The following is an 18435-nucleotide window of genomic DNA, read 5'->3' on the forward strand; positions in this document are numbered from 1 at the left end:
GGCCTCGTTGTTTTGGAGGTCCTCCCTGTACTGGTATTGTCTCTGTACTGGTATTGTCTCTGTACTGGTATTGTGTCTGTACTGGTATTGTCTCGGTACTGGTGTTGTGTCTGTACTGGTGTTGTGTCTGTACTGGTGTTGTGTCTGTACTGGTGTTGTGTCTGTACTGGTATTGTCTCGGAACTGGTGTTGTGTCTGTACTGGTGTTGTGTCTGTACTGGTGTTGTGTCTGTACTGGTGTTGTGTCTGTACTGGTATTGTGTCTGTACTGGTGTTGTGTCTGTACTGGTATTGTGTGTTCTGTACCCACCAGCCTCCCGGCCTCGTTGTTGTGGAGGTCCACCAGCGCCCGGATGTCGCTCTTCCCTCGACGCCGCTTGGTGTCCATGAACTGCTTGGACTTCTCGTAGCCGAACTCCACGTCGTCCCCGCAGCCCCCCCACTCCCACTTGCCCCCCTCCCCCGAGCCGGCGGGCTCCCCTGGGCCCGCGGCGGGGGGCCGTGGCGGGGCCCGGCTCCTGGTGGCCTCGCAGCCGCACTGCAGCAGCTCCCCCATGCTGCAGGCCTGGGTGACGGCGTGGGTGACTCCCGCCGCCGTGATGGCGTACACGAACGCCGTCTCCCGGATGTCTGGAGGGGGAGAGAGGGAGAGAGAGGGAGAGAGAGAGAGAGAGAGAGAGCGAGAGAGAGAGAGAGAGAGAGAGAGAGAAAGGGTGATGGAGAAGGTTAGGGCGAGGGAAGGGAGAGGGAGAGAGAGATGGTTAGGTTGAGGGAGAGATAGAGGGTTAGGGTGAGGGAGAGAGAGAGGGTTAGGGCAAGGGAGAGAGAGGGAGAGAGATAAGATAAGATAAGATATATTTATTTGTCATTGCACAGGAGTACAACGAAATTCATTGCACTCACGTACTGGTCTCATTTAAAAGAATAAAAGTAACATAATAAATAGTGAATAAATAAAAAAGAAATACATTCAACATTTCGTTCACTCACTACATTCATGTCGTCATACACTATACCGTTAACTTAGTGCCATCGTATGCCTAAAGAGAGGGTGAGGAAGAGAGAGGGTTAGGGCCGTTACATAGTCAACGCGAGCAAAGCGCGCAAACGACGCGATTGACGCGAGCGACGCGCTTCCTTTCATAGTCTACACAGCATACGCGAACGTCGCGGGGAATGCATGACATGCAATGCACCACTCACGCCATGGGTGGCAGCAGAGTCACCGGTGTTTTCGCGGGAGACATTCCGATCAAAATGGCTACGGAAGAAGAGTGATGAAGCGCAGAGATAGGCGGTGGTATGTGCGCCCTTTAAATACCACACGAGATCAGGATGGGGAATTTGTTTCTCTGGTGCTTCCAATGCGAAGCCTGGACGAGGAGAGGCATTTCCAGTATTTTCGGATGTCGGCGCCAAAGTTTGATCTCCTTTCGCGAGTCATCCGATATCTTCCCGACTCTCACCAAAACCGGCCCTTGTCAGGGAGCAGCTGGCAGATTATTTTTTGTCAGATGCTGGCGTGTTCCCCACCAGTACAATGTGCTACGATTGGGTATGCGCACTGACCAATAAATGTATATACATTGGTCACTTGGAAGCATGACTTTTGATTCATTAGTTATCACATATTATAATTTGGTTTACGACAAACTCATTAATTCATATCCATATAAAATGTTTAGACAACGAGCTACTGCCTTGACAGATGAATGAATTATTTAAGTGTAGGCCTATAGCCAAAGCTATAGAGCATAATGTCCACAGAAATTATATGGTAGGAAACATTATTAGAGAAAAGGGGTTTATTTATCAAATACAGAAACTTGACCCACCATACACGCAGACATTTTTCATTCACTACACACTCACGCTTTCAAATTTCATTCACTCAAAGAGGCTACTGAACTTATGTTTCTCACAGAACATGAACACAAAACATTACGGAATTAATTCAAATAGGCTAACACTAAAACAAATAAGGCCATAATAGAACGAATATCGGGTGACAAGAAGATCATTAAAATGGCTCACAATCCCGCATCAGCTGTTTGATGTCGCACATCAAAATAACACTTTGCCCCTGTGGAAGGGTTCGCATAAATTGGCACAGGTAATTAGTAAAAGAGACGCACGTAGAATGTCATTCTTATCACGTTCCCGCATCCTCTCATATGCGTTTTGCTACGCGTCGACGCATAATGGCGGCCGTCGCGTCGCGTAGCCTTTTGGACGGGTATGCGTAGCGATGCGTCGACTATGTAACGGCCCTTAGTGTGAGGGAGAGAGATTGGGTTAGGGCGATGGATAGAGAGTGGGATAGGGCAAAGGAGAAAGAGAGAGAGGGAGAGAGAGGCAAGTTCTGATTAAACGTATATTTAAAGGCACCCAGTGCAACTTTCGAGGCTTAAAAATAAACATTCAATTTCTAGTCTTTTTTACACGTAGTAAGTTTCAATAACTCCATACCATTACATACCGACATTTAAGCAGCAAAGATGAGACGTCGTTGTGTGGTGAGAACTGATACAAAATCGATAACAACAACAATGCCGCCATTTTCTTTATTTTTTGTAACCTACAATAAATAAAGCAGGCTTCCAGTCAATGGAAAAATGGCTTCTCCCCACCGGCGATTGTTGTTGTTTACGATTTTCTATCAGTTCTCACCACACAACGACGTCTCATCTTTGCTCCTTGAATGTCGATATGTAATAGTATGGAGTTATTGAAACTTACTACGTGTAAAAAAGACTAGAAATTGAATGTTTATTTTTCATTGAATGTTTGCATAAAGTTGCACTGGGTGCCTTTAACCGGGCTGGTCTCATTGAGATCGAACATCTCTTATACAGAAGAACTGGCCAAGACAGCAGCGTGCACGTTTCAATAGAGTCACTACATGGAACAGAAACTGGAAGAGAGTTCAATATTTTCATTCAGATTCCACATAAAATGGCACAATTGAATGCAAGGTAGCTGTGATAAGAAGTCGGGTTTAAAACATTTACAAACAACAGCTTTATTCTCCTCCTTTTCTTTAATCCTTACTTCAAAGAACAGTCATTTACTGTTAGGAGTTGCTGTCATTGAAAAAGGATCTGGTGTTTGTTCATGAGTTGATCCTTGTTGACCACACTGCATGCTCTTCCACACCGCCCAGGTCATCGTTTCTAAAACACGACGTGAACTCGCAGGGGTACCTGCTTATCGATCATCAGATCAGCAGTTTAGTTCCTATGGTTATTCCTGTCTGTCTGTCCAGACCTAGATGAGACCCAGTTTAGTTCCTATGGTTATTCCTGTCTGCCTGTCCGTCCAGCCCTAGTACTAGTAGAGACCCAGTTTAGTCCCTGTGGTTATTTCTGTCCGTCTGTCCAGCCCTAGGAGAGACCCAGTTTAGTCCCTGTGGTTATTTCTGTCTGTCTGTCCGTCCAGCCCTAGTAGAGACCCAGTTTAGTCCCTGTGGTTATTTCTGTCCATCTGTCCAGTCCTAGGAGAGACCCAGTTTGTTCCCTATGGCTATTTCTGTATGTCTGTCCAGCCTTAGTAGAGACCCAGTTTAGTCCCTTTGGTTATTTCTGTCCGTCTGTCCAGCCCGAGAAGAGACACAGTTTAGTTCCTGTGGTTATTTCTGTCTGCCTGTCCAGCCCTAGGAGCCGTAGCGCCCGTCTGTCTCTGCGGTCATGTGACACATTGCTGCATGATCAAAGCCTTTCTCCATCCACTTCTATTACAGCAATCACAGGTCTCTTCGCAATTACATTGTTGATAGGGGCACCCTTTTGGTCACCGACAACATCATGCAGGCTGGTAAACACACACACAACCCATGCTGACACACATGCACACAACTGATGTTGTCTTTCCTAGGGCTTAGCACGCCTGGCTAAATGATAGTCTGACCACAACTGCAAACTGATGGTCCGCCTTGGCCTGAGGCCTCAGCCTCCCTGGTCCGCCTGGCTCCTCCCAGTCACACCTACATGCTCACCTCTCCATGCAGAGGGATGGGGGTCAGAGATCTTTTATTAGGCCTAAACATGTATACGGTTCCTTTTTAACTAGAGCCCTCAAAGGATGGGATCCCTATTTTTTGGCTGTATTTTATGGCATGCGTGGGAACCTTTTCAACAGCATTCCTCTTTTATGTTGTCAGTTGAGTAGGACCTATTATAAACAATGACAATTATTAAAGAAAATTGTGTCAACAGGACAACCGCAAAGGTGGACCATGTTTGAGATCTTGTGAGAAACAGTGAGGGATGTTTACAACATACCATAATTTCTTCTTGGATGTGAAACATTGGTCATAAACAATAACACCCAAAACCAAGGCTTAGGGGCTGGACGGCCTCTATTGTCTGGAGACCGCTGTGTTAACATTCTGGGAGTACTGGGAACTATCGCCGCCTTTAATGTCCTCACGGCACCAGTGGCAAGAGAGCTGGTGGTATAGGACGCAGTGTGTGTGTGTGTGTGTGTGTGTGTGTGTGTGTGTGTGTGTGTGTGTGTGTGTGTGTGTGTGTGTGTGTGTGTGTGTGTGTGTAGAGAGAGAGAGAGAGAGAGAGAGAGAGAGAGAGAGAGAGAGAGAGAGAGAGAGAGAGAGAGAGAGAGATGAAGAAACTGAGGATAAGAGAGATAAAATAATACAAATAATATCGATCACTTTTAGTGATCTATGAAGTACTCAAATAAACTTTACATGATATAAAAAGACAGCAAACAGCTGAAATAACAACAACAAAATATCAATAACAGGTAACATTAAAGGTAAAATTGGACTTAAAAGTTAGAGCGAGCGAGAGAGAGTGAGCAGTCCCCTTACAAGACGCTGTGGAGCCCATCCACAGTGAGAGAGGTTTAATGTCTGTGTGCTGGAAGGTGGTGAGCAGCATGCTAGTCAGAGCTCTGGCGGAGCTGCCAGCAATGCTGCGTATCGCATGATTCAGTGAATGGGATTCATTAGGGCTGGTCACACACACTCACACACACACACACACACACACACACACACACGGGGGAGTGGGTGGCGTGCGACGGGACCTCCACTCACCAAGCCACCATGATATCAATACCAGCTGTGCACCCCGAAAACACTCAAGCGCCTGCTGCACTGTGTGTGTGTGTGTGTGTGTGTGTGTGTGTGTGTGTGTGTGTGTGTGTGTGTGTGTGTGTGTGTGTGTGTGTGTGTGTGTGTGTGTGTGTGTGTGTGTGTGTGTGTGTGTGTGTGTGTGTGTGTGTGTGTGTTGGTGTTTGTGTGTGTGGGTGTCTTTGTGTGTGTGCGCGTGCATTTCAAAACATGAACTTGTTTGAGGGTTTGGAGCGTTGGTCATAGCGGTAATGGAAATTAATCTGGGTTCTTGGGATATTGATGAGCTGTTAACTTTGTGGTTGCCTGTGTAGCTTTTGTTACTATAACGGTGCATTTGTGTGTTTATGTGTTGTCAACTTATTGTTATGTTGAGTTGAGTACTATCGTCAGCACGGTGTTTGAGAATAGAGCAGACCAGGATTGTGTAGATCATGACAGTGAAGCATTACCAAGTCTCTGGCAGCATAAAGGAGAACAGTACTGAAGCCATTTCAGCTAAATATTATAAGTCAGGTTTTTATTTTCGCTTTGCACAGATGGAGTATTTTGCTTTTGATTATCTCTGAACAAGCTGCATCAAACCCCGAAAATCTCAGGAGAGACCAGAGGTCTCACCATCGCTTAAGTGGTGAGGAAAAGATCAATCAAAAGCAAAACAAAACAAAAGCACATCTAAAACGAAACAGTTCTGGGACACAAATAACTATTGGTTAGAAGATAAAAAAATAATCATATTGAAAACGGTATGAATTGATGTGCCGCATTTGCCATTCTGCCTGGGAGATGTGAATTCCAAGCTTTCCCCCAGTGGGTGTCTGGGCCTGTCCTGCTCTGCCTTCAGCGCCAGAAGGGCTACTGTGGATATTAACACATTTATTTAATACTTAATCTTTCAGGCAACAATGTGTGAAGTGTCAAACGTTACCAGCCCTGGGTATATCAGGGCTGTCAGGTATATTGAGTTTCTCTCTTTACATGTTGTTGTGAATAGGCTTCACTTTAAAACGTGTTAAATGTCAAAGCTTATAACGTACAAGAGAGGCCTATATCCTTTACTTAACTAGGACCCCTTTTTTTGTTTCCATGAATGGTTTTAGACACAATCTTGAAGAATCTAATCGGATCAAATTATATTATTTTACTTAAAATGCTAAAATGTTTCATATAATTTAACTGAGAGGTACAGACAACTCCCTGAAACACTGGTTGAGAAGCTCTGCACCAAAGGGCCTTCTCCCTAGTACTGTGAGTGGGGGAAAGGTGCAAATAATGCTGATGGATGAAGCACACACTCACTCACACACACACACACACACACACACACACACACACACACACACACACACACAAACGCATGAATGCACCCTTAGGCCCGCACCAACATGCACAAAACACACCACATACCTGCACGCACAAACATGCACGTACACACGCAATCCCACGCATACACTCACACACACACCCAGCCACACACACACACACACACACACACACACACACACACACACACACACACACACACACACACACACACACACACACACACACACACACACACACACACAGTCTAACCCATGCAAGGTTGCTAGACATGGAAGGTTGTGCAATGTGTGATCAACTGGAGATGGATGTGGTGAGACATAACAAAGAGTGACAGTATAATAATTATTAGAATACATGAAACAAAACCTGTCTCTTCTACAAAACGATATCCCCTCTGTTGTATAAAGGACCATAACAATGATAGAATTGGAAGTAAATATTGAATTATGCATGCATTCAACCCTTTCCATACACCACTATGATCATCCCATTGATCATAAAACATAAACCAACTTTCAACAAGAAGCCTTTCTGATACTGTCACCCATACTGAAGTGTTGCTACACATGTTACCTCAAAAACATTTACCAGTACACCAACGTAGCAACACAATTTGGTCTCACTAATCACACTTAAAATAGATCCATCTTACTTATGATGGCCAGTTCAAATCTGTCTGAACGGGTGTTTTACTTCTTTTCGATTCAGATTTGTTTTGACCCATCATGTTGCTCGTGGCGGATATCTGTAAGTAGATGATTGCAGAACATAAACTCGAACTCGAAGTAAACTGTGAACAAGTATCTGTAAAGGTTTCAAATAACACCCTGTAGACTGGCCACTGTAGAAATACACTCAAATCCATCTGACAGCTTCTTCTTGCGTGAGCTGTATTCAATATCTCAGTAGGGAAACAGGAAACAAGGAAGCAACTCTGCCTTTTTCAGTTGGTCTCTGGCCCAGGCTCTGGGCCTTTTCCCCTTAGGAGCTCTGCTGTCACATAGTAGGACTGTCCCACATTAGGCCTGATCTGACGTGTTGTATTGGTAAACCAGGCATCCCATTCATCATCGGAATGAAATTAACTTTCTCATGTAAACCACGCCAGTGATCAGTATCATTTGCGAATCTTACTAAAATGTTTTCTCTTCCTTTGTTAAGCAAAAGTGACTAATAAATTCTGCAAACCCTGTGTGTGTGTGTGTGTGTGTGTGTGTGTGTGTGTGTGTGTGTGTGTGTGTGTGTGTGTGTGTGTGTGTGTGTGTGTGTGTGTGTGTGTGCGTGCGTGCGTGCGTGCGTGCTATGGAGCCAGTTTCCTGCCATAATTCAAACCTGAAAAAAAAAGTTTCAAAGGCTTGTAAGTCTGGGTTTGAAAACTCAACACCTTGTAAAAAAGGTTTTGCAACACTGAAAAAAGAGATTATAACCTGAAAAAAATTCAAACATCTGTAAACATGATTTTGTGTATCTTCTTCATCATTTTCACCAACACATTTTCAAAGTTCAAACAATTTCACCAGCGCATTTGCAGAGTTTCAAATCTGGCACTGTTCAAACAGTGTATTTCATTGTTTCCCGGTTTTGAAACCTTGTAAATGGGATTCTGCAAACAGGTGTTCATACATTGAGAAATAAGTTTTGAAAGGTTGAATATTTAGTTTTAACAACTTGTTAAGGTGTACGTTTACGCCATTGCAACGTCATTTTTCAGAACTGACTTTTCAGCACTGACTTTTCAGAGATTTGACCACACAGGCGCAAGCTTTGAGTCACGTGAATATTGGCAGTGTTCTGTTGCGCACTCGTTTTGAAACTCCTGACAGTCAAATCGGAAGAAAAAAAAAAACGTTCATGGGGGCGGGACCATTTAGCTCTAAACCTATTGGTTGCTCTCGGCTGACGTACATTCCAATCACAGTTCTGAAAAAATACGTTGCAATGGCGTAAACGTACACCTTTACAAGTTTTTAAAACTAAATATACAACCTTTCAAAACTTATTTCTCAATGTATGAACACCTGTTTGCAGAATCCCATTTACAAGGTTTCAAAACCGGGAAACGATGAAATACACTGTTAGTACAGTGCCAGATTTGAAACTCTGCAAATGCGCTGGTGAAATTGTTTGAACTTTGAAAATGTGTTGGTGAAAATGATGAAGAAGATAAAATAGAACATAAATCATGTTTACAGATGTTTGAATTTTTGTTTGAATTTTTTTCAGGTTATAATCTCTTTTTTCAGTGTTGCAAAACCTTTTTTCAAACCCAGACTTACAAGCCTTTGAAACTTTTTTTTTCAGGTTTGAATTATGGCAGGAAACTGGCTCCATAGCGTGCGTGTGTGCGTGCGTGTGTGTGTGTGCAGTGCCTTCCTAAGAATTAACTACAAGAAACCAATTATGTTCCAGAGGGAACATAATGTAAGAAACGATGAAATGGGAATTCAGTTATTTCTGCTAAAGACGGTCCATTCCAACAATTATTAGCTATTCATTGCTTACTCAGTTATCCATGAATCAATCAAGACATCTCTAATGTGTTAGGAGGACTAGTTATGCTTGAGCTTGACAGACTATCACACATTGGAATATCATACAATAGTGAAAGATTTGTTTACAAGCAGGTTTACAATAGCACTTTCCCCACTATGCCATGCGATTACAAAACATATTACAACGTCTTCATGTTGCCAGATTTCTATGAGCAGCTCAATGATGGTTGCAATACCTTTTCATTCTATTACAGATTTTTTGGCACATAACAAGACTGGGTTTTTGAAGAGAACAGCGAATGATGGACGTTCTGGCGATGGCATACTCATCGCGGCTGATGTTTGACTAGTGATTGCCCACAGAACAAGCACTGATTCCCAAGATGTTATCTCCTCTACCCACACAGATCTCAAGTCTTTTTAGTTCATCCAGTTCAAGACAGACATTCTGAAACAGTGCCAGCCGGAACAGACATCTTAAAAAACAAAAGGTAAACTTCCCAGAACTTGATGTTTGGCCAATGTTGGGAAATAATAGCCTGGAGATATTTCTAAGAGGCGGGAATGTTACGGCGATCTAAGTTCCTGCTTTGAAGCCAACTATTGTGGACTTAAAGGGGTCATATTACACTTCTTCGGCTTTTCCCTTTCCGTTAGTGTGTTACATAGCTTTTGTTTATTACGTATTAAGACTGCTAAGCTGCTCTGCCTGAAACAGCTAATTTAGAGTCAGCCATTACACTGGAAAAAGGTTTTTAAGCCGTACTTCTGATTATTATTTTGTAATTCAATTCAAATAAACATTTTTTGTTTTATTTTTAAAATAACTTTTTTATTTCAAAATACTGTGAAATATAGATATTTTTAATTAGGAGCTCAATTAAGAAATATCCATTTTGACAAATGTAAAATTTTAAGGTTGTGTATTCAACTGATTAATAATTTTGTCATTCAATCCAAATAAACATTTTTTGTTTTCTTCCTAAAACACTGCCTGTGCAGCCCCTCCCCCGTCTCAACGCACAGGCAGCTCAGTCCTCGTGGTAAAAAGCAAACTCAGGAACCGGATGTCCTTGCAGACCTTAAACTCCATCCTATACATCCGATATGGATTAAAGCTGTCAGGTGATGCTTGCTTTGAGCACCAGCTGCCTGATCATGTTTTGAAGCTTTTTGGAACATCAGCTGCTTATTCATTCAGGGTAGCACCTACAGCTGAACCTGCAGTAGAGAGCCTTGACCAGAGTGACGATGACTCACTGGTTCTGTGAGCTAGCACAGCCTGTCTGTGCCTGGAGGGAGGTCTGGAGTAGGCCTAACTCTGCCATTTAGATTGTTAATATATATTGTATACAAAAATATGTTATGTTTAAAAATGTTCATGTTTAAATGAGAAACAATTGTTTGATTAAATTTTAATCTTTTTGATTGGATAAAAGAAATTATTTCTGATAGATATTTCTTAAATGAGAAACAATTGTTTGATTCGATTTTTATCTTTTAAATTGGATAAAACAAATTATTTCTGATAGATATTTCTTAAATGAGAAACAATTGTTGGAGTGATTCAATATTTTTTTGTTTAGGATTTAACATACGATTTAAATGTATTAACTTCATTCAAAGAATAGAATTATACTTGGTGCCAAGTTGTATTATTTTGTTTTTATTAATGAACCATTAATGAACCATTACCCTACATTTTTTTAATTGGTTCAATGAAAGACTTTTTCCAGTGTACTTGCGTTGTTGATGTAACGAAAGGACCAAAGTAAAGGCTGACTGCAAACGAGTTAGCCCGGACTCAGTCCAAAGTCCCGCCCCACAGCGTGTTTCGTATACCCTCAAAGAAAGATAGTTAGACCGGCGGCCGCTGGAGTTCGGTTCGTGGAGCACAATGTCGAAAAGGCGCTGTTGTCACCCATACAAATCCCCTTTGTACGGGCTTCCAAAGGAATAAAAAAGAATCAGTGGTTCAAATACCATTTGACCATTCCCTTCATTCAACGTATAGACTGCCTCCTAGATGGGCAACAGTTCACGGCTGGACAACCTGTATATTCAGGATCACAACCTTTAAGTAGATTGTGGATTTGTTCTGTTTAAAACAGTTCAGAGTTGGTGGTTGCAGCTGAGCTGTACAACCCGTGAAACCTAACTTTATAGTGTTCAAACGTTGTGGTTAATCAGCTGTAGGATGTGGCTAACATTTGTATGAGACTGGGGAACATAGGACCCTTTTTAAAAAAGAGGGTTCTATGTTCCCCGGTCTGTTACTTTTTCCACCATTACTGCCAAATTCCGGCCGAGATAACCACCATTGCATGTCTTTACCTTTTGTGGAAGAGGGAGAGACGTCGGAGAACCCAACGTAGTCTGTTCATACGCCGGTAAACAAACCCAGAGAAGCCCAATCCCTACGAGAGCTCCCCGCGCAACGGCCATCCGGAGGCACACAGAGCTTTTGGCCGTGATATTATTATACAATTATATTACATTATATACTATTATATATAGAGCTCCGGGAGTCGCAAACGCCAACAATCAATTTCTCGTCCATGCTGCAGTTCACCCCGGACTGCACTGCACTGAGATGGCAGGTTGAACGCTGATCGGCTGTTACGTTACACATGTCACTCAGTGTCCACGCTGTTGAACGCTGATTGGCTGTCATAACGCGAATGTCGCGTCAAAGTTTAAATATTTTTAAAGATTGATAGATTGCGGGGAACATAGGACCCTTTTCCCAGAAAAGGGTCCTATGTTCCCCGCAACAGTGGGGAGCATAGGACCCTTTTTCAGAAAAAGGGTCCTATGCTCCCGGTATGTATTGCTACAGGGGAACATAGGACCCTTTTTTGGAAAACGGGGAACATAGGACCCGGGGAACATAGGGATGACCCCCTAACATGCTAGCAGACCTTATTTTGTTCAAATGTTTTTGATAGTCAGCTGTAGGCCTTGGTTAACTTACTTAGTGTTCAAATAGATTTGCTAATAAGCATCAGGCCCACCTTTACCTCAAAATGTGTTGAAATATGGTGATGGTTTTCCGATCCCAATGTGGTGTTCAAGGGTGGAGTTGCATAACCAGTATAAAGAGACCGGAGGCCCTTCTCTATGTGCGTGTGTCGTGTATAGTGGTTCCGAGGTCCATAGCTGGGGCTGTGTGTACTAGGCTATTGTTGCTCTGTGTAAGTGTGTTTTCACGCATGTGTGTGGTCAAGCTGTCTTACAAAAGGTTCTCCTTCAGTTCTTTAGAAACATAGATGGGTTATTTGAATTAAATATTTTTTACAGATTATGTGGACAACCTAAAGAGGGTCGTCATTGAAAAGGGGTATAAGGACTCTGTTTTTTGAGGGGTTTAAAACTATCCCAATACCAAGGACCTGTCCTCCCAGTATGAGGTACTCTCAAAGGGGTCCGGGCTGCCAGCCCTGCAGTCAAGTAGGGGTTGAAAGCCAATGTACTGCCGGATCAAGAACCTCCTGGCGGGAGACGACATGACAACCCTGACATTCTGTCATAAGTAGCTCAAGCTGACTGTTTATATACAGTACATTTGCAAAAAATATAGTTATTTTGAAAATATTTATTTTATTATTTCATTACAAATAAATTGAGTCCTGTGGTATCGTGAAACCTCAATGAGTTTATTCAAGACAATTGTATCATTCCATGTGATTCCAAATGACTCTTCTTATGTTCTACGTCAGCTCTATATATGCTGTTGATGTTCTGCAGGGCGTAGGGATTCAATTCAGGCTCTAGGCCTGGATGTGCAGGGTGTATCCCTCGTAGGGGGGACTGGAACCTGCTTCATTCGTACTCGAACATAGTAAGAAAAATACAAAAAATGCACCGAAATTATAAAATATACAAATTGGTCAGTCAACAAGCACATGTTGCTATCGTGATGTATTTCATCTGTAATATATGATAGCTACGATATAACTACTTACCACTGTGAAACATCCTTATCCACTCTTGGTTGTGAAGGTACTTGTGGTTGAAGTTATGATTCGGAATCGGACTCGGGCAAAATAAGCTACTGCTGAACCGAAGCCATTGATTGGTTTACAGATGCTCGGGACTCATGAGATGCCTGTTGGGCGTTTGCCCAATCGCAACAAAGTGGGCCAGCTAACCAATGAGGGCAGACCGGTCTTTTCAGGGGGGGGGGGGGTGCTGATAACGGCTGAATGCGGCGTCATTGAACAGTATTACAATAATCAAGTATACTTTGCACATTAAAGTATGTCAACATATTCTAATAGTACCCCAAAAAGAAATGATTAACCACAAAATAAATGATCCCTTTATTAACATAGTTTGAAAAGTTTTGGTTTTGAGACAAAGGTTAAACTTACAGTATACTACAGTATATATTTGTATAATTGCATGCACAAACCAGATAATTTACCTCAGAGGCTTCAAAACATAGAAGCACTATAGGGTTAAGTTATAGACGGGAAGGAATTCATGATGAGTTATAGCTAGCTAGTGGATCCACTTGCCTTTCATTCCTGTCTCCCGTCTCATTCATTATTCTCATTTCCTTTAATCTCAAATACGGTGGGACTTGATTCGCCATCCCATTGCTGCTGGGTTGCTGGGATCGAGTGTTCATATGGAATGCCCCTAATGAAAGCTTGAAGTTGGGGTATATTTCTGCTTTAAAACTAGCCCCCTGGGTATAGGCTGAGCTCCATCTAATGTGGGTGGAGTGACCTCACCCCATCTCAGTATCAGAGCTTTCTGAGACCGCTTTCATGGATTGGAACAAATTGACGGCTATTCTTCAATACAATGGAGCTCTCGACTCCCATCTGGATAAACATCGGGATGAAAGTTGCAATAAACATTGGGATAGACATCGGGAGAAATGTTTGCATTGATGCCTAGAGCAGGTTCAGGCATACAATTTCTTCATTGTTCTTTTTAATTTTACGATCTATACTGAAAATGAACAGAAAATAGGTAAGACCATTGGTTTGGTGCTACATTGAACCAGGGGGTCCTAGTTAAGCTCAATGTAAGATAAAAGAGCTAAAGGTAAAAAAACTGCATACAAAAATCACAACGGACAGGGACTCAAAGGTTATTGTCCCCAACCCATTCTTTATGTACACCAGCTAGTTATTATAATGAGATATCTTCTAAACACTTATACATCTCTGGTCTGTTGGCCAGACTGGGATGTCATGTGACCAATAAGTACTTAACTTCACTGCAAAGAATTACAGTGCTTGTCTGGTATGAGTTATGGAGATTGACTGCCAAGACCAAACCTCCTTCACTGGGCCCTGTCGGAAAGTGTCTTGACTTGTCTTGGGGAGCAGAACACACTGGGTCTGCACCACTCTAGTGCTATTTCACTCATTACTGCGGTGTCTGGATCAGGAACATTCGGAATATTGAGACATTTATTTTTAATACATATTGTTGCTATTTCTACTTATGACCAGTTGCTGCCGTGATTAGCTACAGGTTTATTTTATTTGCATTTTGCTGTTCTTCATCCTGAAAGGAGATGCAGGAAGGGACGTGTGCTATTGAACGTTTTTTTTAAAGAGTTAACTGAGGTCATTCATTGAAGCTACAACATGAAGTTAAAACCCAAATACCTGAGAACATCTGCTGTCCTGCAGGTGATGCCTGCTCCACCACCAGGAGCTGCTCTGTTGATTGTTGACCAAACTAAACCCTGTCAGGGCGGCCCTCTAGGGCCCCCCCGTCGACCCCCGGGCACACACACAGCGCTCTGTGAACTCACATCGCGCAACACAACTGACAGCCCAGCTCATTGGAACCGGCATGCCACTCTGTAGTCGCTTTATTACTAACTTCAAAGCGCTGGAGGAAGATGTTAAAGAGATCCAAGGAGAGATGTTGGGGGAGAGGAAGAACCAAAAAAATGAGAGGCAATTTTAGATTATCATGTTGAGCACACACACACACACACACACACAGACACGCACACATACACAAACACACACACACACGCATGCACGCACGCACACACACACACACACACACACACACACACACACACACACACACACACACACACACACACACACACACTGAGTGATGCTGGGAAGAGAGAGCCAGTCAAGTGTGAAGATGTCTGATGTGGAAACACAACAGCTGCCCTTGTGTGTTGGAGCGCCATCACAGAGGGGGATCCCACCGCATGTTGACGCTCGGCCCGCCCAGTGTGGTCGCCGGGTCACGGGTTCAGACGTCCTTAAGTCAAGATGTCGGCAGAGGAAGGGAGATGACCATCATGTTCTAGAGCACGGTGGAGGAATGGTGGGAACCGGTGGGAACCGCCACATTCAAAAGAAAGCCTCTTTAGGAGGGGAAGAGGAGCCACACACAGAGAACATGTTCTCCCAGAGCGCCACCCTCACCAGAGCACCACCTCCTCCTCTAGAGAACCCCCCTCCTCCTCTAGAGCACCACCTCCTCCTCTAGAGCACCACCCTCCTCCTCTAGAGCACCACCCTCCTCTAGAGCACCACCCTCCTCCTCTAGAGCACCACCTCCTCCTCTAGAGCACCACCCTCCTCTAGAGCACCACCCTCCTCCTCTAGAGCACCACCCTCCTCTAGAGCACCACCCTCCACCAGAGCACCACCCTCCTCCTCTAGAGCACCACCCTCCTCCAGAGCACCACCCTCCTCCTCTAGAGCACCACCCTCCTCCTCCAGAGCACCATCCTCCACCAGAGCACCACCCTCCTCCTCCAGAGCACCACCCTCCTCATCCAGAGCACCACCCTCCTCTAGAGCACCACCCTCCTCTAGAGCACCACCCTCCACCAGAGCACTACCCACCTCCTTTAGAGCACCACCCTCCTCCTCTAGATGACCACCCTCCTCTAGAGCACCACCCTCCTCCTCTAGAGCACCACCCTCCACCAGAGCACTACCCACCTCCTTTAGAGCACCACCCTCCTCCTCTAGATGACCACCCTCCTCTAGAGCACCACCCTCCTCTAGAGCACCACCCTCCACCAGAGCACCACCCTCCTCCTCTAGAGCACCACCCTCCTCCTCTAGAGCACCACCCTCCTCCTCCAGAGCACCACCCTCCTCCTCTAGAGCACCACCCACCACCAGAGCACCACCCTCCTCCTCTAGAGCACCACCCTCCTCCTCCAGAGCACCATCCTCCACCAGAGCACCACCCTCCTCCTCCAGAGCACCACCCTCCTCATCCAGAGCACCACCCTCCTCTAGAGCACCACCCTCCTCTAGAGCACCACCCTCCACCAGAGCACTACCCACCTCCTTTAGAGCACCACCCTCCTCCTCTAGATGACCACCCTCCTCTAGAGCACCACCCTCCTCCTCTAGAGCACCACCCTCCACCAGAGCACCACCCTCCACCAGAGCACTACCCACCTCCTTTAGAGCACCACCCTCCTCCTCTAGATGACCACCCTCCTCTAGAGCACCACCCTCCTCCTCTAGAGCACCACCCTCCACCAGAGCACCACCCTCCTCCTCTAGAGCACCACCCTCCTCCTCTAGAGCACCACCCTCCTCCACCAGAGCACCACCCTCCTCCTCTAGAGCACCACCCACCACCAGAGCACCACCCTCCTCCTCTAGAGCACCACCCTCCTCCTCTAGAGCACCACCCTCCTCCTCCAGAGCACCACCCTCCTCCTCTAGAGCACCACCCACCACCAGAGCACCACCCTCCTCCTCCAGAGCACCATCCTCCACCAGAGCACCACCCTCCTCCTCCAGAGCACCACCCTCCTCATCCAGAGCACCACCCTCCTCTAGAGCACCACCCTCCTCTAGAGCACCACCCTCCACCAGAGCACTACCCACCACCAGAGCACTACCCACCTCCTTTAGAGCACCACCCTCCTCCTCTAGATGACCACCCTCCTCTAGAGCACCACCCTCCTCCTCTAGAGCACCACCCTCCACCAGAGCACCACCCTCCACCAGAGCACTACCCACCTCCTTTAGAGCACCACCCTCCTCCTCTAGATGACCACCCTCCTCTAGAGCACCACCCTCCTCCTCTAGAGCACCACCCTCCACCAGAGCACCACCCTCCTCCTCTAGAGCACCACCCTCCTCTAGAGCACCACCCCCTCCTCCAGAGCACCACCCTCCACCAGAGCACCACCCTCCTCCTCCAGAGCACCACCCTCCTCCTCCAGAGCACCACTCTCCACCAGGGCACCACCCTCCACCAGGGCACCACCCTCCACCACCCTCCTCTAGAGCACCACCCTCCTCCAGAGCACCACCCTCCACCAGAGCACCACCCTCCTCTAGAGCACCACCCTCCTCCTCCAGAGCACCACCCTCCTCCTCCAGAGCACCACTCTCCACCAGGGCACCACCCTCCACCAGGGCACCACCCTCCACCAGAGCACCACCCTCCTCTAGAGCACCACCCTCCTCCAGAGCACCACCCTCCTCCTCCAGAGCACCACCCTCCACCAGAGCACCACCCTCCTCCTCCAGAGCACCACCCTCCTCCTCCAGAGCACCACCCTCCTCTAGAGCACCCCCCTCCTCCTCCAGAGCACTACCCTCCTCCTCCAGAGCACCACCCTCCTCCTCCAGAGCACCACCCTCCTCCTCCAGAGCACCACCCTCCTCTAGAGCACCCCCCTCCTCCTCCAGAGCACTACCCTCCTCCTCCCCCAGAGCACCACCCTCCTCTAGAGCACCACCAGAGACGGTCAGAGTGTCTCCTGGAGGCTTGGCCCCTTCAGCAGGGATTCAGTGTCTCTGCTCCACCAGGGCTGGAGGGGACGGAGGAGTCCAACTCATCAGGGTCCAGCAACTCATAGTTCAAACCGACACTACATCATGTTGGTACTGCATATACTCAGTACTCAGTACTCAGTTCAAATCAATATCTGAACTGGTTCAGATATTGATATGAATTTTGAAGTTTCTCAAGAAAGAACAGGTCCATCCATCCAGGGAATTTGTTTCCATGAATGGTTTTATTCTGGTCCATTCTCCCCCCCCTGGAAAAGAGTCACTGTGATCTGTACCTTGTACTCAATCCACGTGAGGCTACTTAGTGCAGGTTTAATGCATTACCAAAGTTTCATATGTTTGAATAATTTGTTCATCTTTAAATGTTTTCATAGTTTCCTTTATGCTAGTACTAACTGCAGGATTCACGGCAGGGTTCTATTCTAAGTCCTTGAATAAATAGGTAAACTTTAATAATCTAAGGTAAGACTTTCAGTGTAATCCAGTATTTGTAAGGACAGCGACTAGCCTCGACATGTTCTAATGATTGGAAATTGGATCTTAATTCCCGAGACTTGGCTATAACGAAATAACCTCAGAGTTGTTTTTTTCTCTACTCGATAATGTGGTTTGTTTCAACAAACAAATTCAAATTCCCAAACTTTACAGAGAAAATGTAAGGTTTAGCAGACAGGACTGTTTTTAACGGACAAAATGGTTTGAATAAATGAGTGCTGCCCATCTTGTCAACATTAGAAGATGCACTAGTGAGGCT

At 45.4% G+C, this 18435-nt stretch overlaps 1 protein-coding gene across 1 annotated transcript in view; it reads right to left on the bottom strand.

The window, feature by feature from the left end:
- wnt6b (wingless-type MMTV integration site family, member 6b) overlaps positions 1 to 18435 on the bottom strand; it is a 35064-nt gene that overhangs the window by 3975 nt on the left and 12654 nt on the right. Inside the window, exon 3 of the mRNA XM_060040076.1 lies at positions 311 to 630. Coding sequence (XP_059896059.1) covers positions 311 to 630 — 320 coding nt within the window. The remainder of the gene's footprint in view (positions 1 to 310; positions 631 to 18435) is intronic.

This window comes from Gadus macrocephalus, chromosome 20 (assembly GCF_031168955.1).
Source record: "Gadus macrocephalus chromosome 20, ASM3116895v1".
Classification (NCBI taxonomy): domain Eukaryota; kingdom Metazoa; phylum Chordata; class Actinopteri; order Gadiformes; family Gadidae; genus Gadus; species Gadus macrocephalus.